At 49.9% G+C, this 19,551-nt stretch overlaps 1 protein-coding gene across 1 annotated transcript in view; it reads right to left on the bottom strand.

The window, feature by feature from the left end:
• Positions 1–1,729: 1,729 nt before the first annotated feature.
• Positions 1,730–19,551, bottom strand: part of SLC9A4 (solute carrier family 9 member A4) — a 63,454-nt gene continuing 45,632 nt past the window's right edge. The window contains exons 10-12 of the mRNA XM_066577795.1: positions 17,787–17,906; positions 6,993–7,077; positions 1,730–2,080 (exon numbers count right to left, since the gene is read on the bottom strand). Of these exons, the coding sequence (XP_066433892.1) occupies positions 1,809–2,080; positions 6,993–7,077; positions 17,787–17,906 (477 nt within the window). The 3' untranslated portion in view covers positions 1,730–1,808. The remainder of the gene's footprint in view (positions 2,081–6,992; positions 7,078–17,786; positions 17,907–19,551) is intronic.

Raw genomic sequence — 19,551 nt, 5'->3', positions numbered from 1 at the left:
CTGACAGCAGGCAATGGTGATGACTATATATATATTGAAACATGTCGGGCCTAGTGCCTTTATATTACAGAATTGGATGCTTTACAGCAAGGGTCAGTGATAGGGCTCGTTCACATGGGCTTCAAAAGCACGCAGAGGTAAGCTGGGCTTAAAAATCACAGCTAATGCTGCGGAAAATCACATGAACGGATCATTTGTGTGAAAAGTACTCGGGTGCGCTGTGGGTGAGCGGGGGGTTGCAGTGGGGAGTGGGGGGGAGAGGGAGAGAGAGAGGGCTCCCCCCTGTTCCCCGCTGCTACCCCCCACTCCCCTCTGCAACCCCCCGCCCCACAGCGCACCCGAGTACTTTTTACCCGAGTAGTGAAGTACACGAAAATTGCGGTGCTCGATTGCGAAATCGCCCTTACCGAGTACGTTCGCTCATCTCTATTCCTGACGCCAGACGCGTGTTATCCCCCATTTACACGGCCGGGAGCGACAAAGACTGGACAAATATCTGTCGGGGATAATTTAGTGAATCCTGCATTGAGCAGGGGGTTGGAGCAGATGAACTGGAGGTCCCTTCCAACTCTACCATTCTATGATTGTATGATTCAATCGAAAAGATGCACTGCTTGGGAGGGAAATGAAGGGAAGCCGAGAGTAGATGAAGAGAAGACCCTGGAAGATGAAGGGAAGCCCCAGGGAGATAAAGAGAAGCACTGCCGCAGGGATGAAGGGAGTCCCCCGCCGCAGGGATAAAGGGAGTCCCCTGCTGCGGGGCTTTCCTCCATCCCCATGGGGACTCAGTGGTGTCAGGATCAGTGGCTCTCGGGGTCTCCGTGCCCACACCACTGGTCCTATCAGCCAGGTTGCGGGTGATGTGCCAGGTGCCGTTCCGCACTGCTTTCGTGTTGCCATGACACCAGGGCGCGCTTGCACTGCACTCGCTGCTGGATGTCCGGATCCCTGCTCTGGATTCTCAGTTTAATGTCTGGGTTTCTGCCTGTCTTTAGCAGGTGCTGGGGGCTGTTCTCTCAGCGTCCTATTATTGGGTCCTGTTGTTGTCAGGTTCCCATCCCAATCAGCTGCTGGGGCGGGAGTTCTGACAGCATTTAAACGTCTCAGCTTCCTAACCCTGTGCCAGTGTATGTTTGTCTCCAGGCTACACCAGCGTTATTGGATTGTTTTCCCGGCCTTTGACCCACTTGCTTTGGACCTGACCTTGCATTCGCCTGACCCCTTGTACTGCGTTATTCTCCTGTTGCCGACCCAGATTGCCTGACCTTGACTTTGGTTTTGCCTGACTCCTTGTACCTCGTCTCTCTTGTTGCCGACCTGGATAGCCTGACCTACCTTTGTGTTTGTGTGTCTCCTGGTTTTGTCTGCGTGTCTGACTCCTGCCCCGCATCCCTAGTTAGCCTAGGGACTGTCGCCCAGTTGTCGCTATAGGGCTTAGCCTAGGGGGGCAAGTAGGTAGGGACAGGGGTTGCGGGAAGTTTTCAGAGACTCCCAGTTACCCGGACCTCAGTCCCCTGATAAGTGGATTTAGCGGCACAGTAGAACCCTTTTTTCCAGCTCCCATAGGAGTCTATGGACACTCTTGCATATTTCAATCAAAACAAAGACCTATCTTTTTGTGCAGCAGGGCATTTCAGTCGCTGATGTCCTATCTTTTCAGTTGCAATTTAGATATTTACTGACCTTACCTCAGTTTATATAATAGACGTGTGACACACATCTTTATTCCATTTTGTTTCATTTTATTGAATCACCAAATTTCTTATTTCTTATTGTGGTTTTCCCAGTATTTGATACAGTTCCATTTGTTACAGTACATCATTGTTGCTATCTACATCGGAGTCCTGCTCTTCTTCTACTACTATGTCAAAGTATGGTCTTGATTTTACAGGTTGATACATTGATCTTGCGGTCATCTGTTTCTTGGGCTTTAGCGGCCAATGCACTCCTCTGGCTTTGCTCCTTGTGCCGTCTTGCTCCTTCATTTTACCTGATGGAGGTTTTGGTAATCTGATACCAGGACTAATAAGCAGGTCTGTTTTTTCTTCAAATACAGAGTCATCTTCATCAGTGCAACTACCTGGATGAACATAACAGACATTTAGAAAATAGCCACGATGTGAATTTAAAAAAATCAACACAATTTATGTCTTCATTAGAGATGAGCGAACGTACTCGTCCGAGCTTGATGCTCGTTCGAGTATTAGCGTGTTCGAGATGCTCGTTATTCGAAACGAGCACCACGCGATGTTCGAGTTACTTTCACATTCATCTCTGAGACGTTAGAGCGCTTTTCTGGCCAATAGAAAGTCAGGGAAGGCATTACAACTTCCCCCTGCGACGTTCAAGCCCTATACCACCCCCCTGCAGTGAGTGGCTGGCGAGATCAGGTGTCACCCGAGTATATAAATCGGGCCCCTCCCGCGGCTCGCCACAGATGCATTCAGACATAGCTCAGGGAAAGTGCTGCTGATGCTGGAGCTGCTATAGGGAGAGTGTTAGGAGTTATTGTAGGCTTCAAGAGCCCCAACGGTCCTTCTTAGGGCCACATCTGACCATGTGCAGTACTGTTGAGGCTGCTTTTTGCAGTGTTGCACTTTTTTTTTTTTTTTTGTATATTGGCCGTGCAGAGCACTGCGTCCAGAGCATTGCGTCCTGCAGTAATTTTACATAGTCCAGGGCCAGTAGTGGTGAGGCAGGGACAGAAGACATATACAGTGTATATAGGCAGTGGGCTTTTCCAAAAAAATTTGGGAAAAAAAATCTATTTGGGCTGCCTGTGACAGTCCTCAGTGTACTGGGTCTCTGCTGGGGGTAGTTGTCCTAATTCATACGCAGCCAGCTAAGTGTTACAGCAGGCTTGCGCAAAATTCTTTCCTGGCTCTGTGTTGCCTGTTACATCACCGCTGTATTCCTGTCCACAGTGAAACAGTCTGCAGTAATTTTACATTGTCCAGGGCCAGTAGTGGTGAGGCAGGGACAGAAGACATACACAGTGTATATAGGCAGTGGGCCTTTCCAAAAACATTTGGGAAAAAAAATCTATTTGGGCTGCCTGTGACCATCCTCAGTGTACTGGGTCTCTGCTGGGGGTAGTTGTCCTAATTCATACGCAGCCAGCTAAGTGTTACAGCATGCTTGCGCAAAATTCTTTCCTGGCTCTGCTGTGCGTTCCGTAAGCCAAGTCAGCCTCCAACCACAGGCCAATAAGCGGCACATTTAATTACAGCGTTCTGTTTCTGCACTACTGGTAATACAGCATGCTGAGGGGTAGGGGTAGGCCTAGAGGACATGGACGCGGGCGAGGACGCGAAGGCCCAAGTCAGGGTGTGGGCACAGGCCGAGCCAGTGCGGTGGCCAGGGGTAGAGGCAGGGCGAGACCGAATAATCCACCAACTGTTTCCCAAAGCGCCCCCTCGCGCCATGCCACCCTGCAGAGGCCAAGGTGCTCTAAGGTGTGGCAGTTTTTCACAGAGACGCCTGACGACCGACGAACAGTGGTGTGCAACCTTTGTCGCGCCAAGATCAGCTGGGGAGCCACCACCACCAGCATGCGCTGGCATATGATGGCCAAGCACCCCACAAGGTGGGACGAAGGCCGTTCACCGCCTCCGGTTTGCACCACTGCCTCTCCCCCTGTGCCCCAACCTGCCATTGAGATCCAACCCCCCTCTGAGGACACAGGCACTACCGTCTCCTGGCCTGCACCCACACCCTCACCTCCGCTGTCCGCGGCCCCATCCAGCAATGTCTCTCAGCGCAGCGTCCAAACGTCACTAGCGCAACTGTTTGAGCGCAAGCGCAAGTACGCCGCCACGCACCCGCACGCTCAAGCGTTAAACGTGCACATAGCCAAATTGATCAGACTGAAGATGCTGCCATATAGGCTTGTGGAAACGGAGGCTTTCAAAAGCATGATGGCGGCGGCGGCCCCGCGCTACTCGGTTCCCAGTCGCCACTACTTTTCCCGATGTGCCGTCCCAGCCCTGCACGACCACGTCTCCCGCAACATTGTACGCGCCCTCACCAACGCGGTTACTGCCAAGGTCCACTTAACAACGGACACGTGGACAAGCACAGGCGGGCAGGGCCACTATATCTCCCTGACGGCACATTGGGTGAATTTAGTGGAGGCTGGGACCGAGTCAGAGCCTGGGACCGCTCACGTCCTACCCACCCCCAGAATTGCGGGCCCCAGTTCGGTGCTGGTATCTGCGGCGGTGTATGCTTCCTCCACTAAACCACCCTCCTCCTCCTCCTCCAACGCAACCTCTGTCTCGCAATCAAGATGTGTCAGCAGCAGCAGCACGTCGCCAGCAGTCACTGTCACGCGGTGTGGCAGCACAGCGGTGGGCAAGCGTCAGCAGGCCGTGCTGAAACTACTCAGCTTAGGAGAGAAGAGGCACACGGCCCACGAACTGCTGCAGGGTCTGACAGAGCAGACCGACCGCTGGCTTTCGCCGCTGAGCCTCCAACCGGGCATGGTCGTGTGTGACAACGGCCGAACCTGGTGGCGGCTCTGCAGCTCGGCAGCCTCACGCACGTGCCATGCCTGGCCCATATCTTTAATTTGGTGGTTCAGCGCTTTCTGAACAGCTACCCACACTTGTCATACCTGTTCGGAAAGGTGCGCCGGCTCAGCGCACATTTCCGCAAGTCCAAGACGGACGCTGCCTCCCTGTGGACCCTGCAACATCGGTTTAATCTGCCAGTGCACCGACTGCTGTGCGACATGCCCACTGGGGCATGCAGTGTGGGCCGAAGCCCAACTGCATTAAACATGACATTACCTCAGCTGTGCTGGGCACTGCAATGGGATATATTTATGCACCGCCGGTGGCTTCCTGGCACCCACCCATGCTGTCGGTCCACACGGAGTTGTAACTGCATGTGTCCACTTCTAAAGAACCCCAGTCTGACTGGGGCATGCAGTGTGGGCCGAAGCCCACCTGCATTAAACATGACATTACCTCAGCTGTGCTGGGCACTGCAATGGGATATATTTATGTACCGCCGGTGGGTTCCAGGGAGCCACCCATGCTGTCGATCCACACGGACTTCACAATAGGGAGTTGTACCTGCCTGTGTCTACTTATAAAAAACCCCAGTTTGACTGGGGCATGCAGTGTGGGCCGAAGCCCACCTGCATTTTATCTGACGTTAGCTCTGCTGTCCAGGGCACTGCAATGGGATACATTTATGTACAGCGGGTGGGTTCCAGGGAGCCACCCATGCTGTGGGTGCACACGGAATTCCCATTGCGGAGTTGTACCTGCCTGTGACTATTTATAAAAAGCCGCGGTCTGACTGGGGCATGCAGACACCTTGACAGAATGAATAGTGTGTGGCACATAGGTTCCCCATTGCTATGCCCACGTGTGCAGCTCCTGATGGCTGTGGCACAGGATTATATTTCTCATTGCTTCTGTACAGCATTGTGGGCTATCGCTCCGCCCCTTTTAAAGAGGGTCGCTGCCTAGCCGTGCCAACCCTCTGCAGTGTGTGCCTGCGGTTCCTCCTCATAGCAGACGCACTTATAAATAGACATGAGGGAAGCCTGCAGGAGCACCAGAGGGCAAGGGGAGGGACCCGGACAGCGCCTGTTAAGTGAGTATAAGACACTCCCTGAAAATAAGACCCTGTGCCTCTTTTGGGGCAAAAATTAATATAAGACAAGGTCTTATTTGGGGAGAAACACAGTATTTCTGCAAAAAGGAAATGCAGGAGCAATTTCTAATTTTTTTTAAGTGCATGCTCATTGGTGGATCTATGTAAAAAAGCAATTTTATTGCATTTTGTAGAGAGCCTGGATCACTTGACTGGTGCTTATGGAGTCCCAATAGCCAAATCAAAATGCTGAGATTAATTCTTCTTTAATCTTTTTATATTAAATGGTTTTTTTTAGTTATTTATTTTATATAGTTTTGGGCTCCCCTTGCTCAAAACTATATAAAGGAAGTATACTGACTTCAGCAGCGGACCGCTGTTTCAGCACTCCAGTGCTGCAGTATCAAACAGGTGACGTCACCCGACCAGCAGGTCTGGTGACGTCCAATAAACCTGACACGTGGTAGGTTTACGGGATGTCACTGATGACGTTTGGTGACGCCTCCCACTGGCTGCAGTATTTCCTCCTACACACAATGCTCCTCCATGCACCTTCTGAGAAATGTACGCCTAGTCCTGACCAGGCGTACATTTCTGACATAATTTTCTGGTGTAAATTGTAGATAAATCTATTGGTCTGGAGCAGCCACATCCTCTTCCAACAAGCCCCATTCACATTCCAAAAAAAAGTCTGCATCGGCGTTGAAGGAAGAAAAGGTGCAACATTTTTCATAAGCAAGGCTTGCACAATTTTTTTAAAGCAGTATTCTGGTTTACAGCATTTGAGAAATGTTCCCCATTGTTCCTTGGCATGGATGGGCTGCAGCAGCAGACAAGCACTTCAGGTGTCTTTGCTGTCTACATGAAACAGAAGGGCAAAAAAGCGCAAAAGTTGGATCACTGAGCAGTGGAAGAACACCGCCTGCTCAGATCCGGATTTCTGTTGCACCATGCTGATGGGAGAGTCAGCATTTGGCACAAGCAGCATGAACCAATACACCCTTCCTGTCAGCTATGCATAGCCTGTCTGTACCTCCATATCATTTGCTACATTGGCCAATATTCTTGCAGAACAATTTCATAATCTAGTGGAATCTACACCACAACTAATTGATACTGTTCTGAAGGTTAAAAAAAGTTCAATGTACTAGTAGATGGTTGTCTATAATGAACTGGCCATTTAGTATACTCCTGTACATCACTCCAGCATAGTTTTCCCTCTCAACTGGGCATGTACAGGCATATAAATCTTCATGTGTATCACTTTTTTTGGAAGAACCTCTTTTTGCAATATTCTCTACCTTTTTTCTCTTAAAATACTGTTTTTGACAGTTTTCAGGAGAAATATATATTTTCACATAGCTTTACCTATATAGAAATATTACCTTGGAGGGATTCTTGCTCATTGTATTCCCATGGCTTCTTATAGTTATGCGGCAGTGATAAATATTGGACATTTTGGGTCTGTTTCTGTTAAGAGAGATATGAATTATATTTAATTCAGTCAACATTTTTTCTCCAAAATGACTCTATTTCTCCAAGCATGTGTCATCAACATCTTAATACCTGGGTTTTCAAAGAGCAATAAGTCAAGAAATAAAAAGACCAAATCATTACTATCTAAATTGTAAGTATATCATTGAAAAGCCTGCATAACGGATGAAATGTTTGGTAGGGACAAAAGTGATCTAAGGGCAGCTTCCCATGGGTGTGATTTAGTCACAGCCGCATAATGGTACGAAATGAAACCATTGATTTCAATAGTTTTGTTTTCATTAGCGGTATTTTCGACTGTTAATAGTAGAGGGGAGAAAAGATAGGTGTGAGGCAAGACTTGCCCTATCTATCTATACTACATGCGGGAAAGATAGGGAAGGAGCTATCTTCCAGCATAGAAAACCCTGTTCATGCACAATTACTCTCCGTAGCAGTGAATGTAGTTGCGCAAATGGCCATTTGTTTTTGCCTTAAGTTCTGGGGAATCCTTTATCACTAGAGATGAGTGAGCACCAAAATGTTCAGGTGCTCGTTATTTGAGTTGAGCTTTTCGTAATATTCGAGAACTCTATTCGAGTAACGAACCCCATTGAAGTCAATGGGAGACCCGTGCATTTTTGCAATGGATCCGCCGGGTGCCGAGCCCCCCTCTCTCCCTATCTCGCTCTCTCTCTCTTCAGCCAGCCAGCCAGATACCGCTGTGGACGTGCGCACGCTGGCACGTCACAGCAGGAAGTGGTAATGCGGGGAGAGGTCAAAACGGGGAGGGGTCGAACATGGCGTGGTACTCGCTCGAGTAACAAGCACCATCGAAATAGAGCATGCTGCAATCTATTTCTCTTGCATATTGATACACATTGTTTACAAACCAGTGTGCATGAATCAATGGAAGTCTTTTAGTGTTCAGTATTTTTTATTGGAAGTTCACAATCTTGTGACAGAGCAGAGAAATAAACATCACATTAACAGAATACTAGAGATGAGCGAACGCGTTCGTCCGAGCTTGATATTCGTGCGAATATTAGGGTGTTCGGGATGTTCGTTATTCGTGACGAACACCATGCGGTGTTCTGGTTACTTTCACTTCCTTCCCTGAGACGTTAGCGCGCTTTTCTGGCCAATTGAAAGACAGGGAAGGCATTACAACTTCCCCCTGCAACGTTTAAGCCCTATACCACCCCCCTGCTGTGAGTGGCTGGCGAGATCAGGTGTTCGCCTAATATAAAAGTCGGCCCCTCCCGCGGCTCGCCTCAGATGCGGTGTGAGTTAGATGAGGGACAGTGCTGTTTATACCGGAGCTGCTGTAGGGAAAGAATTGGTAGTTAGTGTAGGCTTCAAGACCCCCCAAAGGTCCTTATTAGGGCCACTGATAGCTGTGTGTTGGCTGCTGTTAGCAGTGGGATTTTTTTTTTTTTCTCAAAATCGCCTCTGCAGACCGTTGCACCTGGCATTAGGGACAGAAGTGCTGCATAGGCAGGGAGAGTGTTAGGAGTGAGTGTAGCCTTCAAGAACCTCAACGGTCCTTTCTAGGGCCATATTTATCCGTGTGCAGTACTGTCCAGGCTGCTGTTGGCTGTGCTGCATTTTTTTTGGGCTTCTCAAAATCGCCTCTGCAGAGCATTGCACCCTCCATTGATACTGCAGGGAAAGAATTGTATAGGCAGGGCCACAACACAGTTATTATTCATAGAATATACGCAGTGCTGCCTGTTGGTGGGAAAAAACTGAAAACAAATCTATTTGTCCAGCCTCTGTCCGTCCTTACGCCTGTGTAGACGTGTGAGCTGCGTGAAAAACATTGCTAAATCATACGCAGCCAGCTACGCTTTACTGCTGGGTTCGCCATTTGCTTTCCTTAATTGGGAAAAAAAATACCTGCTCTCCAAGAGTTATAATAACTCTGCTACCCTCACGTTCTGTGACACATAAGCAGGGACACAGCGCAGTTATTAAACTTCGCAGGTTCATTGAATATACGCAGTGCTGCCTGTTGGTGGGAAAAAACTGAAAACAAATCTATTTGTCCAGCCTGTGTCCGTCCTTACGCCTGTGTAGACGTGTGAGCTGCGTGAAAAACATTGCTAAATCATACGCAGCCAGCTACGCTTTACTGCTGTGTTCGCCATTTGCTTTCCTTAATTGGGAAAAAAAAATACCTGCTCTCCAAGAGTTATAATAACTCTGCTACCCTCACGTTCTGTGACACATAAGCAGGGACACAGCGCAGTTATTAAACTTCGCAGGTTCATTGAATATACGCAGTGCTGCCTGTTGGTGGGAAAAAACTGAAAACAAATCTATTTGTCCAGCCTGTGTCCGTCCTTACGCCTGTGGAGACGTGTGAGCTGCGTGAAGAACATTGCTAAATCATACGCAGCCAGCTACGCTTTACTGCTGTGTTCGCCATTTGCTTTCCTTAATTGGGAAAAAAAAATACCTGCTCTCCAAGAGTTATAATAACTCTGCTACCCTCACGTTCTGTGACACATAAGCAGGGACACAGCGCAGTTATTAAACTTCGCAGGTTCATTGAATATACGCAGTGCTGCCTGTTGGTGGGAAAAAACTGAAAACAAATCTATTTGTCCAGCCTGTGTCCGTCCTTACGCCTGTGGAGACGTGTGAGCTGCGTGAAGAACATTGCTAAATCATACGCAGCCAGCTACGCTTTACTGCTGTGTTCGCCATTTGCTTTCCTTAATTGGGAAAAAAAAATACCTGCTCTCCAAGAGTTATAATAACTCTGCTACCCTCACGTTCTGTGACACATAAGCAGGGACACAGCACAGTTATTAAACTTTGATAATTCATTCACTAGAGGCAGTGGGGCCTTTCGTTTTCCAAAAAGGGCAAAAATTATATTTGGCCTGCAGTCTTGCGCCAATTTATTTCCTGCCTGGGAAATCTAATCACTGGTAATACAGCATGCTGAGGGGTAGGGGTAAGCCTAGAGGACGTGGACGTGGACGTGGCAGAGGACGCGGAGGGCCAAGTGAGGGTGTGGGCACAGGCCAAGCTCCTGATCCAGGTGTGTCGCAGCTGTCTGCTGCGCGATTAGGAGAGAGGCACGTTTCTGGCGTCCCCACATTCATCGCCCAATTAATGGGTCCACGCGGGAGACGGTTATTAGAAAATGAGCAGTGTGAGCAGGTCCTGTCCTGGATGGCAGAAAGTGCTTCGAGCAACCTATCGTCTACCCGCAGTTCTGCGCCGTCCACTGCTGCCAATCCGAATCCTCTGTCTGCTGCTCCTCCTTCCTCCCAGCCTCCTCAGTCCACTACAATGACACCTGCTCAGGAGCGGGAACACTCCCAGGAACTGTTCTCGGGCCCCTGCTTAGATTGGGCAGCAGCGGTTCCTCTCCCACCAGAGGAGTTTATCGTCACTGATGCCCAACCATTCGAAAGTTCCCGGGGTCCGGGGGAAGAGGCTGGGGACTTCCGCCAACTGTCTCAACAACTTTCTGTGGGTGAGGAGGACGATGACGATCAGACACAGTTGTCTTGCAGTGAGGTAGTAGTAAGGGCAGTAAGTCCCAGGGAGCAGCGCACAGAGGATTCGGAGGAAGAGCAGCAGGACGATGAGGTGACTGACCCCACCTGGTGTGCAACGCTTACTCAGGAGGACAGGTCTTCAGAGGGGGAGTCAAGGGCATCAGCAGGGCAGGTTGCAAGAGGCAGTGCGGTGGCCAGGGGTAGAGGCAGGGCCAGACCGAATAATCCACCAAGTGTTTCCCAAAGCGCCCCCTCGCGCCATGCCACCCTGCGTAGGCCGAGGTGCTCTAAGGTCTGGCAGTTTTTCACAGAGACGCCTGACGACCGACGAACAGTGGTGTGCAACCTTTGTCGCGCAAAGCTCAGCCGGGGAGCCAACACCAACAGCCTCACCACCACCACCATGCGCAGACATATGATGGCCAAGCACCCCGCAAGGTGGGACAAAGGCCGTTCACCGTCTCCGGTTTGCACCCCTGCCTCTCCCCCTGTGCCCCAACCTGCCACTGAGATGCAACCCCCCTCTCAGGACACAGGCACTACCGCCTCATGGCCTGCACCCACACCCTCATCTCCGCTGTCCTCGGCCCCATCCAGCAGTGTAGTTCAGCGCACCGTTCAGCCGTCGCTTGCGCAAGTGTTCGAGCGCAAGCGCAAGTACGCCGCCACGCACCCGCACGCTCAAACGTTAACCGTCCGCATCGCAAAATTCATCAGCCTTGAGATGCTGCCGTATAGGGTTGTGGAAACGGAGTCCTTCAAAAGTATCATGGAGGCGGCGGCCCCGCGCTACTCAGTTCCCAGTCGCCACTACTTTTCCCGATGTGCCGTCCCAGCCCTGCACGACCACGTCTCCCGCAACATTGTGCGCGCCCTCACCAACGCGGTTACTGCCACGGTCCACTTAACTACGGACACGTGGACAAGCACAGGCGGGCAGGGCCACTACATCTCCCTGACGGCACATTGGGTGAATTTAGTGGAGGCTGGGACAGAGTCAGAGCCTGGGACCGCTCACGTCCTACCCACCCCCAGAATTGCGGGCCCCAGCTCGGTGCTGGTATCTGCGGAGGTGTATGCTTCCTCCACTAAAGCACCCTCCTCCTCCTCCTCCTCCTCTGTCTCACAATCAAGATGTGTTAGCAGCAGCATGTCGCCAGCAGTCGGTGTCGCGCGGTGTGGCAGCACAGCGGTGGGCAAGCGTCAGCAGGCCGTGCTGAAACTACTCAGCTTAGGCGATAAGAGGCACACGGCCCACGAACTGCTGCAGGGTCTGACACAGCAGACCGACCGCTGGCTTGCGCCGCTGAGCCTCCAACCGGGCATGGTCGTGTGTGACAACGGCCGTAACCTGGTGGCGGCTCTGCAGCTTGGCAGCCTCACGCACGTGCCATGCCTGGCCCACGTCTTTAATTTGGTGGTTCAGCGGTTTCTGAAAAGCTACCCACGCTTGTCAGACCTGCTCGTAAAGGCGCGCCGGCTCTGCGCACATTTCCGCAAGTCCCACACGGACGCTGCCACCCTGCGCACCCTGCAACATCACTTTAAGCTGCCAGTGCACCGACTGCTGTGCGACGTGCCCACACGGTGGAACTCTACGCTCCACATGTTGGCCAGGCTCTATGAACAACGGAGAGCTATAGTCGAATACCAACTCCAACATGGGCGGCGCAGTGGGAGTCAGCCTCCTCAATTCCTTTCAGAAGAGTGGGCCTGGTTGGCAGACATCTGCCATGTCCTTGGTAATTTTGAGGAGTCTACCCAGGTGGTGAGCGGCGATGCTACAATCATTAGCGTCACCATTCCTCTGCTATGCATCTTGAGAAATTCCCTGCAAACCATAAAGGCAGCTGCTTTGCGCTCGGAAACGGGGGCGGGGGAAGACAGTATGCCGCTGGATAGTCAGGGCACCCTCCTGTCTATTTCTCAGCGCGTACAGGAGGAGGAGGAGGAGCATGAGGAGGATGAGGAGGAGGGGGAAGAGACAGCTTGGCCCGCTGCTGACGGTACACCGGCTGATTGCCTGTCATCCTTTCAGCGTGTATGGCCTGAGGAGGAGGAGGAGGAGGAGGAGGATCCTGAAAGTGATCTTCCTAGTGAAGACAGCCATGTGTTGCGTACAGGTACCCTGGCACACATGGCTGACTTCATGTTAGGATGCCTTTCTCGTGACCCTCGCGTTGCACGCATTCTGGCCACGACGGATTACTGGGTGTACACACTGCTCGATCCACGGTATAAGGAGAACCTGCCCACTCTGATTCCCGAAGAGGAAAGGGGTTCGAGAGTGTTGCTATACCACAGGACCCTTGCGGACAAGCTGATGGTAAAATTCCCAGCCGACAGCGCTAGTGGCAGAAGGCGCAGTTCCGAGGGCCATGTTGCAGGGGATGTGCGTAGATCGAGCAGCATGTACATCCCAGGCAGTGCAACAGTCTTTAAGGGCCTGGCCAGCTTTATGGCTCCCCACCAAGACTGTGTCACCGCTCCCCAGTCACGGCTGAGTCGGCGGGAGCACTGCAAAAGGATGGTGAGGGAGTACGTAGCGGATCGCACGACCATCCTTGGTGACGCCTCTGCCCCCTACAACTACTGGGTGTCGAAGCTGGACACGTGGCCTGAACTAGCCCTGTATGCCCTTGAGGTGCTTGCTTGTCCTGCGGCTAGCGTCTTGTCGGAGAGGGTGTTTAGTGCGGCTGGGGGAATCATCACCGATAAGCGTAGCCGCTTGTCAACCGACAGTGCCGACAGGCTAACACTCATCAAGATGAACAAAGGCTGGATTTCGCCAGACTTCTGTTCTCCACCAGCGGACAGCAGCGATACGTAAGCAATACGTAGGCTGCACCCGCGGATGGAAGCTACGTTCTCTCTCACCATCCAAAACGGGGACATTTGTGCTTCATCAATCTGTGTCTAATATTCCTCCTCCTCCTCCTCCTGCTCCTCCTCCTGAAACCTCACGTAATCACGCTGAACGGGCAATTTTTCTTAGGGCCACAAGGCTCACTCAAATAATTTTTCAGAACAATTTTTATAAGTTTCAATTAGCTTAAAAGCGTTGGAACTTTAACTTGAACCAATTTTTCGTTACACTGGGCTGCCTCCAGGCCTAGTTACCACTTAAGCCACATTAACCAAAGCGATTCACCTGCCACCTTGGTTGGGCATGGCCAATTTTTACTGAGGTACATTAGTACTGTTGGTACACCAATTTTTTGGGGCCCTCACCTACAGTGTAATCATAGTAATTTCTATGTTCTTCGCCTGCACTCATGGTACAGAAAGGTGTGTGGGGTTGGCCTACACTTTAGCTACATAAATGTCACTTGTGCCTTGGCTATACTAAGGCTACTGAAATGGAACGAAGACTGCGCTCCCGCTATACTGCTGCTTCAGAATTGTTACTGGGGCCTGTCTTGAGTGCTACTATTGCTTACATGGAACGAAGACTGCGCTCCCGCTATACTGCTGCTTCAGAATTGTTACTGGGGCCTGTCTTGAGTGCTACTATTGCTTACATGGAACGAAGACTGCGCTCCCGCTATACTGCTGCTTCAGAATTGTTACTGGGGCCTGTCTTGAGTGCTACTATTGCTTACATGGAACGAAGACTGCGCTCCCGCTATACTGCTGCTTCAGAATTGTTACTGGGGCCTGTCTTGAGTGCTACTATTGCTTACATGGAACGGACACGTGGAGAGGACACGTAGTGCCTCAAAAACATCCCCCTCCTCCTCCAACAGGGAAAACATTGTTGGCAAATGCCTTTGCATTGGTTCGTCTGGCGGCAGTCCAAGAATTTCACCTTTACCGACACTACAAGAGAGCCCCCCCACCATCCCCCCGCCACGGCCCACTTAATCCTGGCCACATTCCGAAAACCAACAAAATACAACCGTGGTACTAGGTCCGCAGTCACCACCACATTACCACCAACGCGGTTACTGTTAAGGTGCATATAACCACGGACACGTGGAGAGGACACGTAGTGCCTCAAAAACATCCCCCTCCTCCTCCAACAGGGAAAACATTGTTGGCAAATGCCTTTGCATTGGTTCGTCTGGCGGCAGTCCAAGAATTTCACCTTTACCGACACTACAAGAGAGCCCCCCCACCATCCCCCCGCCACGGCCCACTTAATCCTGGCCACATTCCGAAAACCAACAAAATACAACCGTGGTACTAGGTCCGCAGTCACCACCACATTACCACCAACGCGGTTACTGTTAAGGTGCATATAACCACGGACACGTGGAGAGGACACGTAGTGCCTCAAAAACATCCCCCTCCTCCTCCAACAGGGAAAACATTGTTGGCAAATGCCTTTGCATTGGTTCGTCTGGCGGCAGTCCAAGAATTTCACCTTTACCGACACTACAAGAGAGCCCCCCCACCATCCCCCCGCCACGGCCCACTTAATCCTGGCCACATTCCGAAAACCAACAAAATACAACCGTGGTACTAGGTCCGCAGTCACCACCACATTACCACCAACGCGGTTACTGTTAAGGTGCATATAACCAGTCAGACTGGGGCATGCAGACACCTTGACAGAATGAATAGTGTGTGGCACATAGGTTCCCCATTGCTATGCCCACGTGTGCAGCTCCTGATGGCGGTGGCACAGGATTGTATTTCTCATTGCTTCTGTACAGCATTGTGGGCTATCGCCCCGCCCCTATTAAAGAGGGTCGCTACCTAGCCGTGCCAACCCTGTGCAGTGTGTGCCTGCGGTCCCTCGTCGTGGCAGACGCACTTCTAAATAGACATGAGGGTGGTGTGGCATGAGGGCAGCTGAAGGCTGCGCAGGGACAGTTTGGTGTGCGCTGTGGGGGGGAGGGGGTGCGGTTGGGCAGCATGTAACTCAGGAGAAGTGGCAGTGGAGTGTCATGCAGGCAGTGATTGTGCTTTGTTGGAGGTAGTGTGGTGCTTAGCAAAGGTATGCCATGCTAATGAGCGCTTTTCAGAAGTAAAAGTTGTTGGGAGGGGGGGGGGGGCCCACTCTTGCCGCTATTGTGGCTTAATAGTGGGACCTGTGAACTTAGGATGCAGCCCAACATGTAGCCCCTCGCCTGCCCTATCCGTCACTGTGTCATTCCCATCACTTTCCTGAATTGCCCAGATTTTCACACATGAAAACCTTAGCGAGCATCGGCGAAATACAAAAATGTTCTGGTCGCCCATTGACTTCAATGGGGTTCGTTGTTCGAAACGAACCCTCGAGCATCACGGGAAGTTCGTTACGAATAACGAACACCCGAACATTTTGGTGTTCGCTCATCTCTACAGAATACATTTCAGAGCCACACAGACACTGTGTATCGACATGAGCCATTAATCCTACAGTCCAAAGCTTTCTTTAAACCCCCAAAATTTGACACTAATATATAAAAATGTTGGTATATCATAATATCTTATGCTCACCCCCAATCACGTTCATCACCAATCGTCTAAACACTAACAAAAATGATTATGACTCTTTTGACTACTTGTAAAATTTACTTTTTTGTGAAGCAAAAACAAAATGAAAAAAACTGCACTATGTTACTTTATTATTTTCATATCTAGTGTGGTGGACCTGGCTAACCCCTGATGGCCCACAATTCAGGCAGCATTATTTGTTTAACCAATTAACAGCTTTGCACAATCTGTATTTGGGGTTTGAGAAGAGAACTTGACAGTTTTGCCTGAGTACAATTTTTGGCAGAAAGGGACATTATTCTAAAGGCTATAGCTCTGGCTAGATTATGGCTACAGCCATGGCTCTGGTCTTGTTTTAAAATCAAGAATCTTAATTGCTCAAACCTTATTCTAACCGGAGATATAGTTGCTTGAATTGAGAGCTGCATGCATTAAGTTTGCAGCTGGTATTTCAGATTGCGCTAAGGCTCTTTTACACACAATGATTGTCACTCAAAATTTGTTGAAACGATGGCTTTTGAGCAAAAAATCGTTGTGTGTAAATGCTACCACTGAGCACTTCTCATTTGAGCAATGATTTTTAGTTGAGTTTAAAAACCATCGTTCAGACATCACGCTGCGAGCTGGAGATAACAATGTATTCTCTGTGCAGAGAATTAGTGCCCATTAGTAATTTATGCAAAATGATCGCTCAAAACTGTCATTCTCCCTATAATAAAATAGTGACATTTTATGGAGTATTTTTAAAATTTTAGGGCTTAGTCACACAGGCGTATATCGGTTGGGTTTTCACACACGGCCCGATATACGCTGCCCCTCTCTGTAAGGAGAGGAGGCGGGATAGGAAGGGAGCTAGTGCACCAAGCTCCCGCCCCCTCTCTGCTTTCTCTCTGCCCCTCACCACTGTTTGCAGTGGGGGAGGGAACTTAGCCCCGCTCCTGCCCCGCCTTTCCTATTGCAAACAGTGGTGAGGAGCAGAGATAGAGCGGGAGTTCACGGTACTAGCGCCCATCCTGCCTCCTCCCCTTGCAGAGAGGGGCAGTGTATATCGGCCGGGCATGAAAACCCGACCAATAAACGCCTGTCTGAATAAGCCCTTGGGGTGCGTTCACACGTAGCAGATTAGCTGCGTATTTTGCTGTTTTTTTGAAGCAGATCAGATTTCGATAAATCTCAAATTGAAGGGGTGAAGTCTGCTGGAGATCTGCATCAAAATCTGCAACAAAGTCCACAGCAAATCAACAATGTGTGACCACATCCTAAGGGCTCATTCACATGAGAGTGGGCGATTTTTAGTCGGCCGAGTCACGGCCACAGCACGATTAAAAATTGTGTGAACGGCAAGTCCAGTGGGCCAGGGTGCGGCGAGTATGCACCAAGCCTGGCATACCATCGGCGGGAGGAGACAGTTTAGCTCTGCTAAAGTCAATGGAGGCATAAAAAAGAACTGCGCACATACACGCCTTGTGAGTGCCTTCTGTTCTTTTCACGCACCTATTGACTTTAATGGATGATTTTTGTGCATGAAAACGCTCCAAAATAGGACATAATGCAATTCTTTAACACAGACACTCGCTGTGTGAAGAAAAGAAATAGCACATGTGAATGACTGCATTCACTTTAATTGATTCTGTCAGTTGCAAACTTGGATAGAACTTGTTAAATGTGCCCATGTGAAGTGGACCTAAGGTTGGTTAAAGGAACTTTGCCAATATGTAAATATATAAATGAGAAAGCTCACAATTACCCATATGTATCATTTACCTGATTCCCCCATGGGAGGCTGCTTCCTTTCTTCATGTTTAAAAAACGATTAATCAGTATTTCCCTGTTTTGCCTCTCGCTGTCCTCTTTCGGTAAATTGTACTTGACATATGAAGACGTCTAGAATAAAGGGAAGAAGGACTAATAAAGTAATTTATGTGCATACAATGAACAGGAATTTCTGATTGACCCTGCAACTTTTTGCTATAGCATTTCTTCATATTATTTTAGAGGTTTTCTGTGAGTTTTCAAAAAGTTGCTAAGGGCAGGGAATGCCCCAAATACTTCTATGGGACCCAAATAAACAGAATGAATCTGACAGAGAAAAAAAATTGTCACATGTCCCACCAGATATAGTATTAAAGAGCTGTTCCAGCTTGTAGTAAAGAACAATTCTGTAAGGCCTTAGTCACAGGGGCGGTTTTTCCCGCGATTTGCGGATCGCATGACGGATGCGCATCCGCAAATCGCGTGACCGGGGTGGAAAAATCGCCCGAAAAAACTGCTCCTAGCCGCGTTTCAATAGAAACGGGCCGGAGCAGTTCAGCGCTGTCCAGCGCATTGAATTCAATGGAGCCGGCTGTATTGCAATGGGCTGCGGGCGATCTCACGATGAATTTTCGGGAAGGGCTTAAAAATATAAGCCCTTCCCTGAAATTCATCCAGAAATGTGTAAAAACAAAAAAAATATATACTCACCTGGTCCCGGCAGACGGAGTTCAGCCGCGGGCGGCCGGCAGTTCTTCTGAACTGCTCTGAGTAGTATTCAGCAGCCGAGGATTTAAAATTTAAAATGAATTCATGAATGGGTGTGAGTGAGAGCTGCCTCTGATTGGTGAGGCTGTGACCAATCAGAGGCAGCTCATTCAGCAGGAGGGGATTTTAAATCCCCGACTGCTGAATACTACTCAGAGCAGTTCAGGAGAACTGCCGGCCGCCCGCGGCTGAACTCCGTCTGCCGGGACCAGGTGAGTATATATTTTTGGGGTTTTTACACATTTCTGGATGAATTTCAGGGAAGGGCTTATATTTTTAAGCCCTTCCCGAAAATTCATCGTGCGATCGCCCGCAGCCCATTGCTTTCAATGGAGCCGGCTGTATTGCCGGCTCCATTGAATTCAATGGGCAAATATCATTCTTCTCTGCCACAGCTGTTACAGCTGTGGCAGAGGAGAGTGATTTGTCTAGTATATGTTCTCAATGGGGTCGGCGCTGCTGCCGCCGGCCCCATTGAGAGCATATAGAGAAGAGAACAGGAATCGCAGATCGCAGATAGGTTCTATAATTTATCGGACGAGCGCATAAAAAGCGCTCATGTGTCTGATACCATTGCAAAGCAATGGTTCTATAAAATCGCTGGACGCCTGTGCATGCGCAAATCGCGCGAAAAAACGCCCGTCTGACTGAGGCCTAATACAGCTCCGTGGCTCCATAGTAGGAAGCTGCAGGGATTCCATGTCCCGCAGTAAAGCTTCCATGCACGTGGCTCTGATGCCTGAGGGCTCCTTCACATGGGTGTATTTGCACACTTTTTTGCATGCGTAAAACTTGCACACAAAATATGCAGAGCTACTGGGTTCATACACAGTTCCACATTTTGCTCATGCATTGCGCACGTGCAAAAACAACAGCATGCTCTACTTTTGTGTGCATTTGCGCAGCAAGCTTCCCTTTAGAGGCTCCGCCACAGATCCAGCATAAAACGCCAGACAGAAGGGCCCTGTATGAAGGATTTTTTTGTCTGGTAAAATGCCAAACGGGTGAA

The sequence above is a fragment of the Eleutherodactylus coqui genome, chromosome 1 (genome assembly GCF_035609145.1).
Source record: "Eleutherodactylus coqui strain aEleCoq1 chromosome 1, aEleCoq1.hap1, whole genome shotgun sequence".
Lineage (NCBI taxonomy): Eukaryota > Metazoa > Chordata > Amphibia > Anura > Eleutherodactylidae > Eleutherodactylus > Eleutherodactylus coqui.
The sequence above is the reverse complement of the archived record's forward strand: the minus strand, read 5'-3'. Positions and strand labels throughout refer to the sequence as shown.